This window comes from Schistocerca cancellata, chromosome 1 (assembly GCF_023864275.1).
Source record: "Schistocerca cancellata isolate TAMUIC-IGC-003103 chromosome 1, iqSchCanc2.1, whole genome shotgun sequence".
Lineage (NCBI taxonomy): Eukaryota > Metazoa > Arthropoda > Insecta > Orthoptera > Acrididae > Schistocerca > Schistocerca cancellata.
This window is the reverse complement of record NC_064626.1, coordinates 871,954,294-871,974,562: the sequence shown is the minus strand read 5'-3', so window position 1 is coordinate 871,974,562 and position 20,269 is coordinate 871,954,294. Positions and strand designations below refer to the sequence as shown.

Here is a 20,269-nt window from a genome sequence, read left to right as displayed (position 1 = left end):
CTGTGTGCTCAGTTGGACAGTAACTATGCCTCACAGACAGGCATGTGAACAATATACACACGTCAGCATTTGAGAGAGGACATGTAGTTGGTCTCAAAGAAGCCGGTTGGAGTAATCAGTGAATTGCTAGACATTCAAATAGAATTAATGCCTCTATTCAGTGATGTTGACAAGAGTAAGTGAAGTACAGCTGAACACAATGTCAAGGAGGAAGTGGTCGACCTAGAGAGAGGACAGGCACTCAGAGCCCCAGATTCATCATTAGCATTGATCTGATATGCAACTGGTGCTTCAGTGATCACAAGAACCACTAATAGGTGACTCACAGCATGGAAGCTATGCTCATGCCACCCTAAGTGCTGACTAGTTTTAACCTCTGTACACCAACAAGCCCATTTGCAGTGGTGTTGGGCACATTTGATCTGGAATCTCACTGGCTGCAGTAGAATTGTCTTCAATGATGTGTTCCACTTTGAACTGATCTCTGATGACCAATGAAGACATGTCTGGAGATGCCTCAGACAGTAGTAGGATACCAACGTGACTGTTGCTCACCATATGGCTCGACACTTGGGAGTGATGGTCTGGGATGGCATTTCATTTCATAGCAGGATCCCTTTGATTGTCATCTGCAGCAGCACCCTTACAGCACAGCGGCACTTCAACTATATTCTACCCTCTGTTTCATTGTGCTTCTTGGCAAACCACTCATGGCTTACACTTCAGCAAGATAATGTCAATCTGCACACAGTGAGAGTTGCTACTGCTTGTCTTCATGGTTATACCAAACCCTTCCTTGGTCAACAAAGTATCTGGATCTCTATCCAACTGAGAACATTTGGAGCATTATGGATTAGGACCCTCCAGCACAGGACACTGATGATCTAATGTGCCAATTGAACAGAACTTTGCATGATATCCATCAGAAGGATATCCACCAGGTCTGTCAGTCAATGCCATGCCAAAAACCTGCTTGCATAAGGGCCAGTGACTGGCCAGCAATTCACTGACTTGCTTAATTCATGAAGTTCTTTCTCTTGAAAAAATCATCTAACTTTTCTGAAATTGTAATACTTTGTTTGCCTGTACATGTACCACACATCCACTGATTTCCATCCCATTTGGATATTTCCTTCCTAGGTCATCTATTTTTCTTTCTTTCCTTTTTTTTCTAGAGTGTATGTTATTTTACAGTTTACATGAATCATTGTTTATTTTTTTAAAATCCAGGCAATAATATAATAAAATGTGATGTGTTGAGTCTTCATTTTGTTATATGGTCACTGAATCCCTTGTTTCTAGGCTACAGTTTTAAAATTTTAATCCAGTTTCTTTTCACTCACTTTTGAGCACATATCCCATACATACAAGTAGTGCCATCTCTTGGTTGACACTTTCTTCAATCTAAGAGACATCTGCATGATGTCAGTTCACTACTTACATTTGTTAAGTACTGTCTAGTGATGACCAGCATGATTTGTATGATTCTACTATTATGGAGGTAAATTTTATCTTTCTCTGGTGTCCTGCAGCTACAGTCTCAATGTACCTCCACATTATATAAATAGTAAGTGCAAACAGTTTGATGTTTGGTAGTGAGTTATTTTTCATTTTTTCTGTGTACCTGTATGTGCAATGTTAACTATTGCTGCTGTAACTATTGATCCCCTGAGGAAGACATTTTTAAAGATGTTGCGATCTAGGTCAAGGGATTTGAATAAACCTTTCATTTCTGCAAGTGATTTGCTACATTTCACTTTATCCTCATGAGGATTAATTCCATATACTTTTTACCTACTCTCTCTCTCTCTTGTTCCATAAATATTCTTATTTATATGCTTGTATTTTATCAACATGTTAACCATTAAAGTGTTAGTTATTTTCCTTCATTTTTGTAGTACTCCACTACGCATTGATCAAATGGTCCCTTATAATGTACTATTTTAATAAAACAAACAGTAATGAAGCAGTAAGATAATGAACCTCAAATGTTTATTCATTTGTAAAGTAGTGATTTTCAGAGCTGTGGCTCACTTCTGAAATATGTGCTAATTAACAGTATTATAGTTTCAATAATCTGATCTTTCTTTTATCGCAGATATCATATGTTCTGGGCCTTATTTTGTTTCCATCATCTGCTGCTATGCAGCTAGGCCTTTTCTTTACTGGAACGAGCCCAGCAGGTGGAGCATCAAATATATGGACCTATGCCCTTGATGGAAATATAAATCTCAGCATAACAATGACAACTATAAGCACATTTGCAGCGTTTGGTATGCATCGTTCTTTTAAGTTCATTATAATAATCTCCTTTTAGCATATTTAAGTTATTATTTCATAATTGGCAATAGGTTAGTGCCAATTTTGATTGTCACCTTATTTGCAATGGTATAATATTGTTTAGTGTTTCAGCATGGTAATAAAAATTCCAGGACAGATATAATAATAAAAATCATATAGATTTACAACCAATATTTTACAGCTGATTGATAAATGGCACTTAAGTGTACTTAAAAGCACATAATATTTTTACTATCTCTTTTTCCAGTTAAGTGCACACTAAAAAACAACCATGCACATGTTACACATGACAATAGTGACACTATTTGCTTGAGTGGTTACTGGGTCGATGTGTGTGTGCATGCGTATGTATGGGGGAGGGGGAGATTGTAGTGGCAGTACCAAAATGAGGACTAAAAGAAGTAATGATCAAAAACTGCAGAGATGGAACATGAGAGAGTGAGAAATGTAGCGCAGATGGGAATAAAAGATCTCAGCAGGGAATGGAAAAGTTAGAAAAGACCGGAGAGGAAAAGGTCAGGCCAAGGAAGTGGGAAATGCAGTAGCTACCAGACAGATCGCGGGAGGCGCACATTGGCACGGCGCGTCACGGACGGTAGTTGCCTCAAGTAGAGTCCCGTTCACCAGAGGGCATGCGAGAATTCGGACGTGACCTCTGCCGGCGTAACAACAACAACAACTCAGGCAGCACGGGCCGTGCCCAGTCAATTAACATCGGGCCTGCCTAGGACTCAGTCCCGGTCTATGCTAAGTGAAGTGCTACGTAAACGTGAACAGTGTTACTACACAATTGGCGACGAGTAAGGTCGTTCTTTCGCGTGTTGCGTCGTTGTTCCGGTTTCGCAGTTTCTCCACGGCATGGAGGATTTAGTGTGGGTTTTGGTTGAGCAGCAGACGGAGCTCATGGCCACCATGAAACAAGTGCTTCAGGCGTTGCTCTCCACGCAGTCTGCTCCAGCACCATTCCCTCCTCCCTTTCCCCCGTATGACAAGACGGCGGAGGATTGGGACGCATATGAACATCGCCTTCGGCAGCATTTCAAGGCATTTCATGTTGCCGATGTGGAGGTATGTTGTGCTCTCTTCTTGTCTCGGATATCATCCTCGCTGTATCAAGTTTTGCGGCAGCTAGTGCCGTTGCAAGAACCCTCGTCCTTGTCTTTTGACGCATCGTGTTCATTGCTGTCTTCGTATTATCGCCGCCGCACGCATGTTGTGGTGGCTAAGGTCGAGTTCTATCAATGCAAGAAACAGCCCCATCAGTCTTACCGGGCGTGGGCCGCTACCCTGCACGGTCTTAGTCGCAAGTGTCATTTTGTCACGGAGCAGTCGCGAGAGTCGTATGCCCACGTTATGGTTCGTGACGTCATTGTTCGTTCTGCCCCTGATAGGGAGGTCCGGCAATGGGCCCTGCAGTTAGAAGACCCATTCCTTGAGGAAGTCCTGTCCATTGCTCAATCGTATGAAGTCTCTCACGCCACAGGTCAACAGCTGGAAGCGTGGTGCGACGTCGGGGCGGTTCAGGGCGACGCGTCCGCGTCCACTGTGTCCGGGGCGGACGATGTGCGAGCGGTACAATCCGGCCATTACGGCCACTCCCGCACAGCGCGTAAACAGAATTCCGGCTGCCGGCCCCTGTTGCCGCCCTGTGCGTCGTGCTATATACATCACGATCGGTCAGAGTGCCCCCAGCGTTGGGCCGTTTGTCGCAAATGTAATAAAAAAGGTCACATTGCTAAAGTTTGCCGCTCAGCCTCAAAAGAATCAAAGGAAGCAGGTACAGAGAACATGGACGTTGACATTCAGGAAGTTTCATCGGGCCAGGCTCCCGACGCATCGGCACGCAAACTCTTTATCGAGGTGTCGGTTTGGTCGCGCCGGTTACAACTGCAAGTAGATACGGGCGCGGCGGTTTCATTGTTGAATGCACAAACTTATTCCGACCTTGGATCGTTTACCGGCGTCTACGCGGTTATGGTAAACAGTTCATTCCCCTACTGGGTCAATTCACTACCGATGTGACTTACAAATCAGTCATTCAGCCTATTACTTTTATTGTTGTCAGTGATGCGAGCTCCGCTAACCTTTTTGGCCTGGATGCCTTTCAAGCTTTCGGTTTTTCTATCTCTGACACCATACAGTTGGTCTCCGAAGACGTTCCCTATCACTCATTGGAATCTTTGATCTCAGACTTTCCAGATATCTTCAAGGAGGGCCTGGGGCGTGTTTCAGATTTTGAAGCTCACTTAACGTTGAAGGCGTCGGCTCACCCGCGTTTTCTACGCGCGAGGCAGATCCCCTTGGCTCTCCGCCCTCAGGTAAAGGAAGAGCTAGACTGGCTGACAGCCCTCGGGGTCGTTCTTCCCATTTCGTCTAGTGAGTGGGCTTCGCCCCTCGTTATTGTAAGGAAGCCCTCGGGAAAATTACGTCTTTGTGGCGATTTCAAGGCCACCATTAATTCCCAATTGGTGGTGGACACCTATCCTTTGCCTCGTGCTGATGAATTGTTCTCTGCCGTGGCGGAAGGCCAATATTTTTCGAAAATCGATCTTTCGGAGGCTTATCATCAGATACCACTTGATGAGGACTCCAAACAGCTGGCGGTCGTCAACACCCCGTTTGGCCTTTACCAATACTAGCAGTTGGCCTTCGGAATATCCAGTGCCCCGGCAATATTCCAGCGTTATCTTGAGCACGTCACGTCGACAATCCCTCATTGTATGAATTACCTGGATGGCATAATAGTCACAGGCCGCAGCATGAAGGAACACTTGCACAACCTTCGCACCCTCTTTCTCAAATTCAGGTCTGTGGGCTTGCGTTGCAACCTGCATAAGTTAAACTTCTTCCAACCATCTATTGAGTATGTGGGCTACACCATCTCTCGGCATGGCATCCAGCCACTAGGACGTTTGGTCCAAGGTATCGTCAACCTTCCTCGGCCCGCTTCACTGAAAGAGTTACAAGCTTTTTTAGGCAAGATAGCCTATTACCACCGGTTCATTCCCAGGGCTTCCACCGTAGCCCACCCCCTGTACTGCCTTCTGCGCAAGGGTGTTCCTTTTGATTGGTCGCCTGCATGTGAGCGAGCGTTCACCTCGTTGAAGGGCCTCCTCACATCAGCGCCTTGTTCGGCTACTTTTAACCCCCATAAGCCATTGGTCCTGGCTACAGATGCTTCGCAGTATGGGGTGGGGGCGGTCCTGGCCCATCGCAACGCAGACGGTTCCGAGCAACCACTGGCATTTGCATCAAAAACTCTTATTCCTACACAAGCCCATTACTCCCAGGTGGAAAAAGAGGCTTTGGCCATTGTCTACGCTGTTACCAAGTTTCACCCTTTCTTGTATGGCACGAAGTTTCAGTTAATCACTGACCATAAGTCGTTAATATCGTTATTTGGCCCCGCCTCTCAGATTCCGGATAGGGCGGCCCACAGACTACAGCGCTGGGCCTTGTTCCTCTCTAAGTACCATTATGACATTCATTGTCACCCTACCGGACAGCATGCCAACGCCAACGCTCTTTCCCATCTTCCGGTGGGCCCGGATCCTTCGTTCGATCGAGAGGAGATTATATGTTTTCATTTGGATGTGGCATCCCGCCAAGTGGTTGATGGCTTCCCGATCACTAGTTCTCGAGTCGCCAGGGCAGCTGACCCGGTTCTCTGGCAAGTAGTTCGCCTCATTCAGCAGGGGTGGTCATCCCGCCCTCCAGGCCGGGCTTCGGACCATTTTCGTAATTATTTTATTCTAAGAGACCGCCTCTCGGTCATGGAAGGAGTTCTCCTTCTGGCTACCGATGATACAGCTCCTCGCGTGGTTGTTCCTGCAAGTTTATGAAGGGAGGTCCTCACGTTATTACATGTGGGGACAGGTGTGTTTCCCGTACTAAAACCTTGGCTCGCAGACATGTGTACTGGCCCGGTATTGACAGAGAAATTGAGCACTTGGTGGCCGCCTGTTCCCAGTGTGCGAGCCAACAGGCATCTTCCAGGGCAGCGTTGTCTTCATGGCCGCCGGCAACCCAAGCATGGGAACGTGTTCACATCGATTTTGCGGGCCCGTTTCTCAATGGCTTTTGGCTCATTGTCACTGATGCTTATTCCCAATTCCCATATGTGGTTCGCTGCTCCTCAACCACTTCAGAAGTTGCAATCCAGGCACTAGCCAAAATCTTTTCTGTGGAAGGTCTGCCAATCACCCTGGTCTCGGACAATGGACCGCAGTTTATTTCACAGACCTTCCAGGATTTTTGTAGGTGCTTAGGTATTCGGCACGTTTGCTCTCCCCCCTTCCATCCACAATCAAATGGGGAAGCCGAGCGCATGGTGCGCACATTTAAGATGCAGATGAAAAAGTATGTGCACGAATTTCCTGCGGAGGAAGCATTGATGTTTTTCCTGACGGCATACCGGACCACACCAATGGGAGAACGCAGCCCCGCAGAGCTCCTCCATGGGCGCCAACCTAGGACTCTGCTGCACCTCCTCCGGCCTGGTCCTCGCCAGTCTTCGCAACATGGAGTACCTGGCTTTCCACTGGGTATGTCAGTCTGGGCCCGTGGGTTTGGTCGCAATCCACGTTGGATACCGGCGGTGGTCCTGCGCCGAAATGGTCGCCGGCTCTATACCTTGCAGGCGGGGGACCGGGTGGTACGTCGTCACCAAAATCAGCTACGTCCACATTTGGGCACCCACCCTCCGACCTCTCGGACATCGGCTTCCCCATTGCCGGCACCCGTGTTGGTTTCTCAGGGGACGTTACCGCCTCTCCCCACTGTGACTCGGCCGCACTGCGATGGTTCTCAGCCTTGGCAGCCTCCAGTAGCTCCAGCACCAGCATCGCCATCGTTCGAGATGCCCCAGCGAGAGCCGGCCCCCCTCGCAGGCCCGGTTTCTCAGGAGGCTGGTTCACCTGTGGTTGTCCCTTCCCCATCGTCCCCGCCACGGGGTCTTGCCCCTTCCGAGGTGGAATAGGATCCGGAGTTCGACAGTTTGTCGCCCGTTCTGTCCCGGGCTCCGGTGGTGGGACAACGGGGGCCTCTTCGTGTGGGTCACTTCCAGCCATATTCGAAGGTTCTGGCTCGAGGGTTGGCAGATCCCCCTCGACTCCGGCCTTCCGATGGATGTGGAGGTCATCGCTCCTGCCCGACGCTCCACCTTCCGACACGGTGGATCACAGTGGCTTCACCCCCCGAAGGAGGAGGAGTGCAGTAGCCACCAGACAGATTGCGGGAGGTACACATCGGCACGGCGCGTCACGGACGGTAGTTGCCGCAAGTAGAGTTCCGTCCACCAGAGGGCACGCGAGAATTCGGACGCGACCTCTGTCGGCGTAACAACAACAACAACTCAGGCAGCACGGGCCGTGCCCAGTCAGTTATCGGGCCTTCCTAGGACTCAGTCCCGGTCTATGCTAAGTGAAGTGCTACGTAAACATGAACAGTGTTGCTACAGGAAAGGAGCAGCTCAGCCACACATTGTGTAAACAAAATTGCCTACTGAAACACCAGAGAAAATGTTTATAATGAATAATAGCCACCTCCCCTGTCTCTCTCTCATACGTGCATGTAAGCACACATGCATGCGCAGATACTGCCTATGTATTTCAGTAGGTTAACATTAACTCTGTAATTGGTTGTTAGTATACATTACAAAAGTAGCCAGCAGTGGGTGCTTCTGCCAATTGAGTATAATTTGATATGTTCCACATTTCTGAAGGCACTCCTTTTGTGTTGGGGGTTTATGGAGTGGGAAGTATACATTTCAAGATATTCAGATGAAACTCATAACTTACTAAAATTATTAGATAGTAAAAGATTCCCTCCATAATTAATAAATTCGTTATTAATATCACAAAATAGTTAAATGACTGTCTTAGTGAGGCAAATAATGTCTATAAACAGCTATAAATATCAGAAGATACATGATACTGTAGTGTGTGACATAACGTCAGCATTTTTATACTGTATATTTGACATTATGCTTCCTTGTATACTACAGTAGGCTTACAGGAACTTAAAAATAGCTACTATTTGTGCATTGCTTGAAGACATTTGGGAGGTGTGTGATGGGCACTAACAGAATTAATACAACTGAGAGGTATTTGGCCAGCATCGACAAAATTCTCTTACTAATGGCTAACCTGTCTTCATTAACAGACAGCACTAGTTTATTTATTTATCTTTATTCATCCAAGGATCATCTCACAGTGATACAAGATTAGTCAAGGTAATACAATGCAAATCAGTGCATCAAAATACACAACACACAGCATACATAAAATGCTTTGAGAATGGGAGAAGTACTCCATGAGGGTAAGACAGGTGGTTGACCGTGGCCTTGATTAAGGAACCACCCTGGCATTTGCCTTAGTGATCTATGAAAATCTAAATCACGATGGCCATACAGAAATCCATCCTCCTCAGTATAGGGTTAGTGTCTTAACAACTTCAGTGCCTTGTTCAGTATGACTATATGTGTAACGTTCCTTGATTTACACAAATCTGTTTCTTGTCCCTTGTGATATAAAACATTGTTTCATTGTTCATTGCCATACACACTAAAGGATACCTGCTGATGACTCCTGGGATTGTGAAGCTGCTCCTGTGCCCCTTGCACCATCTCCAGACTCCATTCCTGCCACATTCAACAATACTCCTCAGTCAACAAGAGAAACAGAGTCAGAAGAGATTACTGTCATGCATTTTACATCTTTACACATGATTACCTTGTGAAAGCAGTAAACTATGATCATATATTGAAATGTGAAAAGGGTTGTAGCTATCCCCTTTCATTACTACCAACTACAGTAAGTCACGTAATCTTTAATTGTGTAATTTGTATTACTTATGAAGACCATTTTAGCTAGCTGCCTCCTTAAACTGATGTATTTTAGTAATATTTTTCCTTTCCTTTGGAAATTTATTGTGCAATTTTACCTTATATATAGAATGCCATTTTGAATTTTTTTATTGTTTTTCCTAGTTAAATAAAATTCTCAACTGGTTCTTATTCCAGGATTATGTATAAGATATTTATAAGTATTTACTAATTTTTCCATGACATGACATATACTCACTTGGTGCAGCAAGGATGCCCAGTTTCTTAAATAGCTCTTTACAAGGCACCCAACTATTACTTCCAGTTATTAGTCTTATGGCCCTTTTCAGCACTTTACAAACTGTGACCATGTTTTGTGCCTTCAATACCCAGAAAAGAATCCCATAGCTAAGAACTGAGTGTAAATAGTCATAGTATGTCACCACGACACTAGCTGTTACACCTTGGTGCTAACACTCCAAGAGTGTAACATGCTGATAACTCTTTTTGTTAGTATCTTTGTGTGTTCATTCCACAAACTTTGTATTTGATGCACTATCTATAGATTTATCAATTGCTTAATGGGACGGCATCATTTCCTCTCTTTGTGCTGGAGTGCATACTGTTTGTTCTCTTTATGATGAAAATGTGATGTACTGTGTTATAAAATAAATAAAATAAAAAATATTATTTAAATATAAATTTTTCTATCTGTATGATGGTGATTGTGATTGTAATTGTAATAAATATTTGCTTATCTGGAACGTGGACGTTTAATTATTCGGTATCAGACGCTTGACAATGGCTTTCTCGTAAAGGCAATGTTACTCGTAGTTGACCGTGAAATAAAACTGAAATAATCGGACTTCGTAAATAAATCGTTTCCAAAGACTGCTGCGGTAGGTGCGGACTCATAATCTAAATCTCACTATTTCAATAATTTGCCAGCCATGCCAATACGTCGTACAGAGGTGATTGTCTATTTTATAAATATAAAAAAGTTACACAGTTAGTTAAATCAGATATATTCAATGAATAAGCCTACAGTTCATAATCCTACTTACTTTTATAAATATAAATTCTTTACAGAATCGAGTGCCTAGTCTGGTTGCAACTCGCAGTATTCTTCTATAACATGAAATATGGCGGTGTGCCAGACAATAGAATAAAATACGTGCTTCTCGCACCACTTCTACCAGAGCTCTCTCATTTCTTAATCAAACATAAGAGTAACGTAATTGTGCTTTTGTTTTATCAGCGACACAGCGCTGCAGTTGTGTGCCATAGGCTTTATTTATTTGTCACTGATTATTTATTTAATTAATATTTCGCGTTTCCGAGGAAACTCACGCTCGGCATGCAAATGTGCCTTTATATTGCCCCCTGAATTGCGAGGCGAAAGGACACACCTGCAGGCGAGCAATTCACCTAAAGGCACAACAAAATCTAAGTTATCTACAACTATTTACATGACTTACATTATACACATTATATACAAAATTTGAATGACGCGGGTGCGCCGTAAAAGTTCTTATGTTGGCAGATAGAGTGCGCGCATGCGCAGAAGCGTCTGTGTGACTCCGGCACTGCCATTATATCGTACAGTTAGATCACGCGGCACAGTATTGCAGTTCATATTGTTCGTGTGCGCGCGTTTCTCAGTCGTTGCACAAAGAAAATATTCAACCAAGATTACATATGAAGACTACATTCTATGACAGGTAACTTAGTTTTAAATTTACAATATTTGTTATAACACAATACAACTTAGATTGTTGAATGTTCTTAGTTACATAGTATTGTTTTGAAATACTTCAAAGAAAAATGTCCGTATGTTTCAGGTGCGTTGACCTATACACATCGTGTCGTTATTACAGTTCATATTCATCTGCTGCACAATAATTTTTTTTTACAGGTTAGTATCGTCGTGGTAAAGTTTTTTTGATCACAGTAACATCGTTGTATAACAACGTGATTAATACATAAGCGTGTCCATTTCCCATTTCCATTATAGTCGTTGTGATGCAGTTCGTTGTGACTAAAGGCATTGCTCATTACAGATCAGACGTGACCCGTCGAGTAATTGGTCCACGTGCAGTTCGTTTTTTTTTTTTTTTTTTTTTTACATTCCGTGGAAGCTTGGTTGCAGAACCTCGGACGGCACATAGCTGGCGTCGATCCTTGGACAGTCCAGGTAAGAGTGTCCGTCACATTTCGAGAACATTTCATTCCCTGAAGTTCCAACCAAAATTCTTCCACCCGTCGTGTTGTTTTCTGGACAGGCACTTTGTGTCCATTTAATCCAGTTAACATCTTGAAGTTAGGCACTGTAGTAATGTCACTAGACGATGCACGAATTATGCATTTCACATTTTCAGTTTTTTTTTGCTGAATATAGCTCACCTAAATGTTCGTAGTTATTAATCAAAGAAATCATTCATCGCGTTTACATAGATACGCTGCATAATGAATGGCATTAACCGTTTCTTTCACATAGGTTTCTGCATAGTTGCAGAGTTAGTAATGTTCGTTAATGTCCGTGAACAGAGGTTCACTATGCAATGTCTTTTTGGCACTCGTTTTGTTCAAATTTTTTACATAGTAACAGTTACATGATACATCAGTTAAAAAAATAAGTAATTATACATACACACGTCACATATTTTCTTAGCATAAACATAATACAGTTGCACATAAACATGTTTGCATCATCATTACATAGCTATAGGTTACTACATTGTGTCACGTGATGTCATCTGAAATTAAGATAGGTTAGACACAACATTCATTACATCAGTAGGCAAGACCAGGCGTTTTCACTACTCAATAAATATTCAAAATAGTAAGAGAGAAAAAATGTTCGATTCCTCGCGTTTTGTGCGTGTGTGTAGAGTGTCTGTGTGGCCTTGACTACTGATAGATGCTTTTCGTGTTGAGAGATGTGCGTCTAATCTATTTCTCAAAGTAAAAGATAGCTTCACAGATGACGTCTGTCGGTTCGTCAGGTGTCATACCAAGTCAGTGGTACCTACAATAACAAATGTTCCGTGAAAAATTAATATATCATTCACTGCTACGTAATCATAAATTTTATTTCAATATTCCGTCTTCCAGGTGGTGGCGCGCGCTGAAAGAAGAGTTCTTCTGCCAACTGCGACTCTGGAACGCTGAAATGAAAATTTCTACACCACTTATTATCTGTGTTGTAACAACAGAGTTTTTTGAGTTGCTTAGCAATATTTTGATGGGTATGACTTTGACATTATTCAGCATGAAATGCTCTAAGATCTCGGTGTGCGTATTTTTCTAAAATTCTTTGAAGTGTGCCAACGTGTTCCTTCCAAGACTGTGTAGCTATCAGTATATCATCTACATAGTGTGTGACTGTCTCAACTAAATCGTCGCCAAGCACGGTATCCAGGGCTGTAATGAATACCCCAGAGCTGACATTCAGTCCGAAAGGTAGAACACAAAACTGATAGGTTCGCCCCCCGAACATAAATGCAGTATATTTCCGTGAATCAGGAGTGATACCCACCTGCCAAAACGAATTAGCGAGATCTATTGTGGAAAAATATTTTGCATCTAGAAATTTCTGTAATTGCTCTTCTAAATTTTCGGGTTTTGTGTGAACCGGTAAAATTATTTCATTAATTGCTCGTGCGTCTAACACTAACCTAATGCTTCCATTTGATTTTTTGACAACAAGTAGAGGACTACAATAAGGTGAGGTGGATGGTTCAATGACCTTCCAGTCTAACATTTGTTTTAATTCTTGCCACACAGCAGGTCGTTGAGATAACGGTACGTTATATGTCTTGTGGTAGAATATCTTGTGAGGCTTAACTTCAATCTTGTATACATACGTGTTGATAACACCTAATCGTTTGGTAAAAACTTGTAAATATTTGGATAACACTTCCTGTAGTTTTATACGTTCATGTACACTGAGAGCTGTAGCTTCACTTATCTTATGATCAAGCAATGTTTTCAAGTCCATTAGCTCTCTGTGTCAGATGAGTGTGTTTGCATATCTTGAATGTCATTGTCAAGTACTAACTGAACCTTGTACCCTGTACAGTGTTTGTCATGCTTTAGAGTTCTCCTGTCCAAATCAATAATAATTACACTGCCTTTATCATTTAAAATACATTTACCTTTGGAGAAGTCTATAATAGAGTCCTTCTCGCTCATAATATCTATTCCTAATATGCAATTTGTCACAAGGTTTTGTACAACCAGGAATGGCCATTGTACGGTTCCATTACCTATTTTAATGTTTACAAAAACTTGCTTCGTAACCCTACATGACTTATTACCTAGTGCAGTAGTTATTTCACAGTTTTGGGCAGGAAACTCAGGCACAGGTTCCAATTCACACATCTTTTTATAGAAATTAAAAGACAAAACGCTCACAGCTGCACCTGTATCTAGGATAATAGTAGTTGGAATCCCACCTACTACACCAGTAGTAGATGCTAAAACAATTTCATTTGTGTTTGAACGACATTGTGTACTGTCTTGTAAAAGTTCATCTGATATATTGTTATTGTAGTTGTATCTTATAAATAAAACAGGTAATTTTTGTTTAGAATTATTCGGCATATCATTATTCTGTTGTTCAAGTGTGGTGTCAAATAACTGATTAACATTGCAGTCGCCCCGCAAGAATTCTTCAGCCACGACCTGGGGCATAGAAGTGACTGTTTCTAGTTTGTTGGATTAGAATTTGTACTAGGTACTGACACAGATTGATGTTGTGCATCAGGTGTCATTTCTATTATATTCACATTCGGATATTGCCTATTATGATCTCCAAACTTTTGCGGTTGTTGTTGCTGTTGCGCATTATAACTTACCTGTCGGTCGTAAGGTATGCTCCAATTTTGTCCTGGTGGATGCTGTGGTAAAGCAGAGTTTGAATGGAAGTACTGATCGTTACGAGTCCAACCTTGATGCTGTCTTGGCTCGTAGTTATTATTATTTCTATTTCTGTTTGTGTTTTTGTTGTTGCCTTTGTATCCGTTGTTACCGTTGTAGTTATTACCGCGGTGCCTTTTGTATGGATTGCCGCATGAAGTGTTATTACTGTTGTAACTATTGTTTGTATTGGAATACGCGTGTTGATTTTGATTTTCGTATTGAAACGGCATGTGAGTTTGCTGTTTTTGCTGTACCGCGTATCCAACTGTGGGCGCGCCAGAATTGAGTTGGCAAGCCTGCATGTTTTGCATACCACTAGTGTAAACATTGTGGCTGCTGTTTTGCCGCGCGAAGCGCTGATCTTCAAGTAACATGTCAACCGAATCTAAGGCTGTTAAAAAATAATCTGAATCGTCATCCGGGATATGTAGGAGTTTTTCTTTAATGTTGAAAGGCAATTTGGCCTTCAATGCACGGAGTATATCACGTGTTGCGACTGGTTCGTCTAAAAAGTGTCCCATGTTCAAGTATTTTTCAAAATATCTGCGTAAGTTGCCATTTTTACTGTTAAAAGTTTCAGGTTCTAAAATTTGTCTTCTGAGTCGCTCCTGGACGGATTGCGACCAGAATTTGTTCAGAAAAGCACGCTCAAACTTACTGTACGTGGTACATACGTCAGCTTGACTGTATGCCCAGACAGCTGCATCGCCTTGGATGTAACCGACAATATATGAAATCTTTTTCCGGTCACTCCAAGTGCGTGGAAATGCGTTACTAAAAGATTTAAGAAAAATCACCGGATGAATGGTTCGTTTTTCTGGGATAAAAATCTGAAATTGCCTGTGTTTCATTAAGCTTTCTTCTTCCTTCGTATTGTGATATGGATTTATTCCACTGTAATTACTGGTATGTTCAGCTGGCGAGTAATTACGATAATGTTGCTGTGGTTTACCATGATAATAGCTTGTGTTTGTGTTTGCACATCGTGGTATGTGTTGTAGTCGTGGTGTGTTTTGTTCTTGTGTGTTTGTCGTGTGCGGTATGTGTGTGTCATACTCGAATGTATATTGGTTCCTGAACTGTGCATTTTGACTGATATTTTCGTTACATTCAGACTGTGGTCGATCGGTGAATTGTCTCATGGGTGCAGTGACGGATTGTACTGCGTCACTGATCAGCTGTTTGTTATTAGTAATGTATTGCGCTATGGAGTCGTGCACAATTGTTGGTAAATTTTCACGTAAGCATCTATCAAAATGTTTGTCTTTGTTCACTACCCAATCATGAAATTCTTTATTAATATTTTGAAAATGAGCTGTGGCATCAGATTGTAAGATGTCAGTCAGGTGTTGTTCAACATTGTCAAATTTATTCTGTACATCAGTAATTCGTTTTTCAAGGTTGTCATGTACTGAAGGATATGTTTGAATTTGTTCAGTAAGAACTTCACACGTGACATTAAGGTTTTTTACTTGTGTCTGTAAAAGTGCTACGTCAGTTGTAGTCTTTTCTTGTCTCGTATTAAGCTGGGAAAATTTAGTACTGAGTTCAGTCATCTGTTTGGTCAGTGTGGCCTCTATAAGTTCCACACGTTTACATAAAGTGTCATTACCTGTCTTGAGTGCTATGAGGTCAGATTTAATTGGGTCATTTTGTGTCTGTAAGGTTGCCATGTTTTCGGCGTTTTGTTTCATTAGCATTTGTAACATGTCGGCAATGTTTACTGTTTGCAAGGTCTGTGCCCCCGTCGCGTCATTAGACGTGACGTCATGCATCAAGATGGGCTCTGACTGAGACTTTGAAATTTTTGTAGTGGACGGCCTATTGCCAAAATTTCCGTCAACACTTGCGTCAATGTTTGATAAATCGTCACTACCGGTTGCTGTCGTAAAGTCATTTTCTAACATTTGTCTCTCGTCCGAGTCGGATTGCGTCTGAATAGTACGTCTTTGCTGTTCCATTTTTGCGTATTGATTTCTAGTTATTACCATGCCACACGTGATATATGTTTCAAGAAAATATTTGACACTGATTTTAAAACAAAATGCAGTTGAGCATGAATCGCTCGTAGCAACAATGGCTGTCTGTTAATTTAAAAATATAAACTGAATTTGAGATTATTGGTAATGGCTGCTGTCCATGTTACTACGTATCGTACAGAAGTCGGCCATATTGTACACTCGTGTATTGGTATTGTTGCATACGTTATTGTTTAAGGAAAAGTACTGAGAATGATATTTATCACTGAAAACTGTTATGCACGAAAGAAACACTACAGAATCTACTGAAAAGCTAATACACTGAATTATACGTCTGGTCAAGCCTGCTAATGCAAAGATGCTGCGTCTTACCTTATTTTGCTGGAAGTTTCATTGCGTCTTCCCGCAAAATTTTAGAATTGGAAAATATCTTCAGATTTTTTTTGTTATCTCTCATACATTCACGTCCAAGTCCAGAAAGTTGATTTTTCACATGAAACAAAGAGAACAATGTAACAAATGACAAAATAACAAGTCCGACATGCAGTCGCCAATATAAAATAAATAAAATAAAAAATATTATTTAAATATTAATTTTTCTATCTGTATGATGGTGATTGTGATTGTAATTGTAATAAATATTTGCTTATCTGGAACGTGGACGTTTAATTATTCGGTATCAGATGCTTGACAATGGCTTTCTCGTAAAGGCAATGTTACTCGTAGTTGACCGTGAAATAAAACTGAAATAATCGGACTTCGTAAATAAATCGTTTCCAAAGACTGCTGCGGTAGGTGCGGACTCATAATCTAAATCTCACTATTTCAATAATTTGCCAGCCATGCCAATACGTCGTACAGAGGTGATTGTCTATTTTATAAATATAAAAAAGTTACACAGTTAGTTAAATCAGATATATTCAATGAATAAGCCTACAGTTCATAATCCTACTTACTTTTATAAATATAAATTCTTTACAGAATCGAGTGCCTAGTCTGGTTGCAACTCGCAGTATTCTTCTATAACATGAAATATGGCGGTGTGCCAGACAATAGAATAAAATACGTGCTTCTCGCACCACTTCTACCAGAGCTCTCTCATTTCTTAATCAAACATAAGAGTAACGTAATTGTGCTTTTGTTTTATCAGCGACACAGCGCTGCAGTTGTGTGCCATAGGCTTTATTTATTTGTCACTGATTATTTATTTAATTAATATTTCGCGTTTCCGAGGAAACTCACGCTCGGCATGCAAATGTGCCTTTATAGTGTGTCTGTGAACATTGGCTTACAGAAAAGCAAGTAGATTTTTTTTGTACCTAATGAGTACATTCTGGCAGCTACTGTGTGCAGGAACAGGAGAAAAAAATGAGGGGGTTGCAATATTTATCAGACAATACATAAAATTTTCTAAAATAGATATAAGCTCATATTCCTCTGAGTTAATTGGAGAATTTAGTTGTTAGACTGATGAATCAGAATATGATAACTGTCAGTTTGTATAGATTTCCAAATGGGATGTTAATTTATTTTTTGAGAAATTTGAACAAATGGCGTGTAGAAATTTAAAACTTGAGATAAATGTTGCAGAATGTGGTAATTTCAACATCGATTTGTCCAGCTCAGAAGAGTCCAACACAAAAACATTTTTGAATGTACTCGATCATTACATTTATATTGTATTAACAATAGCCCTGTACAGAAACCAGATGGCAGTTATAAGAGTCGAGGGGCATGAAAGGGAAGCAGTGGTTGGGAAAGGAGTAAGACAGGGTTGTAGCCTCTCCCCGATGTTATTCAATCTGTATATTGAGCAAGCAGTAAAGGAAACAAAAGAAAAATTTGGAGTAGGTATTAAAATTCATGGAGAAGAAGTAAAAACTTTGAGGTTCGCCGATGACATTGTAATTCTGTCAGAGACAGCAAAGGACTTGGAAGAGCAGTTGAACGGAATGGACAGTGTCTTGAAAGGAGGATATACGATGAACATCAACAAAAGCAAAACGAGGATAATGGAATGTAGTCAAATTAAGTCGGGTGATGCTGAGGGAATTAGATTAGGAAATGAGACACTTAAAGTAGTAAAGGAGTTTTGCTATTTAGGGAGTAAAATAACCGATGATGGTCGAAGTAGAGAGGATATCAAATGTAGACTGGCAGTGGCAAGGAAAGCGTTTCTCAAGAAGAGGAATTTGTTAACATCGAGTATAGATTTAAGTGCCAGAAAGTCGTTTCTGAAAGTATTTGTATGGAGTGTAGCCATGTATGGAAGTGAAACATGGACGATAACTAGTTTGGACAAGAAGAGAATAGAAGCTTTCGAAATGTGGTGCTACAGAAGAATGCTGAAGATAAGGTGGGTAGATCACGTAACTAATGAGGAGGTATTGAATAGGATTGGGGAGAAGAGAAGTTTGTGGCACAACTTGACTAGAAGAAGGGATCGGTTGGTAGGACATGTTTTGAGGCATCAAGGGATCACAAATTTAGCATTGGAGGGCAGTGTGGAGGGTAAAAATCGTAGAGGGAGACCAAGAGATGAATACACTAAGCAGATTCAGAAGGATGTAGGTTGCAGTAGATACTGGGAGATGAAGAAGCTTGCACAGGATAGAGTAGCATGGAGAGCTGCATCAAACCAATCTCAGGACTGAAGACCACAACAACAACAACAACAATAGCCCAACACATGGGAATGCCTGTTTGAGCAATATTATAGTTAATTTTTCAAGAGACCTATGCACTGTTACCACAGCTGATGGATGTTTTGCAGATCATGATCCACTATTCCTCAGGTACCACTACACACAGTTAGATAATGATTATGTGACTGTAGATAAGAAGCCATGGATTAGAGGTCAGAAAGAGGGATTAGTTAAGTTATTCACAGATTACCTTAGAAATGCAAACTGGGACTTTTTTTACAAATATGTCAATAAATGAGCCGCTGAAACTCTCTTCAATAACTTCTTTAAGACATATATTGATTTATGGTGCTTTTCTACACCACTGAAAAGAGACCGTTCTGAATTAAACAGAAAATGTAAACATTTTAAATGGTACTCTGATGACCTTGCTGGTGTCAGGGAATAGGTGCTTTTACTGTACAACATGTATAAAAGTATTTGGAAATATGGCACAGAGCACTATGACATTTCTTATAAAGCTTACCTGAAATGCAGAAAAAACATTAAAAGCTAAAATTAAACTTGCCAAACAAATTGCCTCTCAAAATTACCTAGAAGGAGCTCCAAACAAATGTAAGGCTGCCTGGGATATTATAGCACAAGAATCCCTTTCTTTCCAAACAAAAGATGTTCTGCTTGAGTCACAAGAGCTCAATAAACATTTTAAAACTACAGTAAATGAACTAAGACCAACACTTAACCAGTCAGACAAATCAGCAACTGATATATTTACTAATCAGCTACCTACAAGATATGAATTCCATTGGGACCTTGTCACACCCCTAGATATAGTTAATGCTGTTTCAAAATTTTCTGACTTAAAAAGCATGGACTATTATTGGCTGTCTAATTACAAAACAAAAAGGACAATACACCTTATTTGTAAACCGTCTGCTCTTCTTATGAATGTCTAGAATTTGGAGTTTTCCCTGAAAAAATTCAACATTTCAAAAGTTGTATCTGTATAAAGAAGGGGAAAGTCATCTTGCTGAGAACTACAGGCCCAAGTCCATTGTTAGAATCTTTTCCAAAGTATCTGAAGCTGTTTTTCACATGCAGCTTAGTAACTACACTACTGGCCATTAAAATTGCTACACCACAAAGATGACGTGCTACAGATGCAAAATTTAACTGTCAGGAAGAAGATGCTGTGATGTGCAAATGATTATCTTTTCAGAGAATTCGCACAAGGTTGGCGCCGGTGGCAACACCTGCAACATACTGACATGAGGAAAGTTTCCAACCGATTTCTCATACACAAACAGCAGTTGACCTCCGTTGCCTGGTGAAACATTGTTGTGATGCCTCGTGTAAGGCGGAGAAATGCGTACCATCACATTTCCGACTTTGATAAAGGTTGGATTGTAGCCTATCACAATTACAGTTTATCGTATCGTGACATTGCTGCTCGCGTTGGTCGAGATCCAATGACTGTTAGCAGAATATGGAATCGGTGGGTTCAGGAGGGTAATATGGAATGCCGTGCTGGATCCCAACGGCCTCGTATCACTAGCAGTCGACATGACAGCCATCCACATGGCTGTAATGGATCGTGC

General features: G+C 41.5%; 1 protein-coding gene across 1 annotated transcript in view; it reads left to right on the top strand.

Annotated features, from left to right (window-relative positions):
• LOC126190126 (ileal sodium/bile acid cotransporter-like) overlaps positions 1-20,269 on the top strand; it is a 228,606-nt gene that overhangs the window by 196,695 nt on the left and 11,642 nt on the right. Inside the window, exon 4 of the mRNA XM_049930996.1 lies at positions 2,099-2,273. Within this exon, the coding sequence (XP_049786953.1) occupies positions 2,099-2,273 (175 nt within the window). The remainder of the gene's footprint in view (positions 1-2,098; positions 2,274-20,269) is intronic.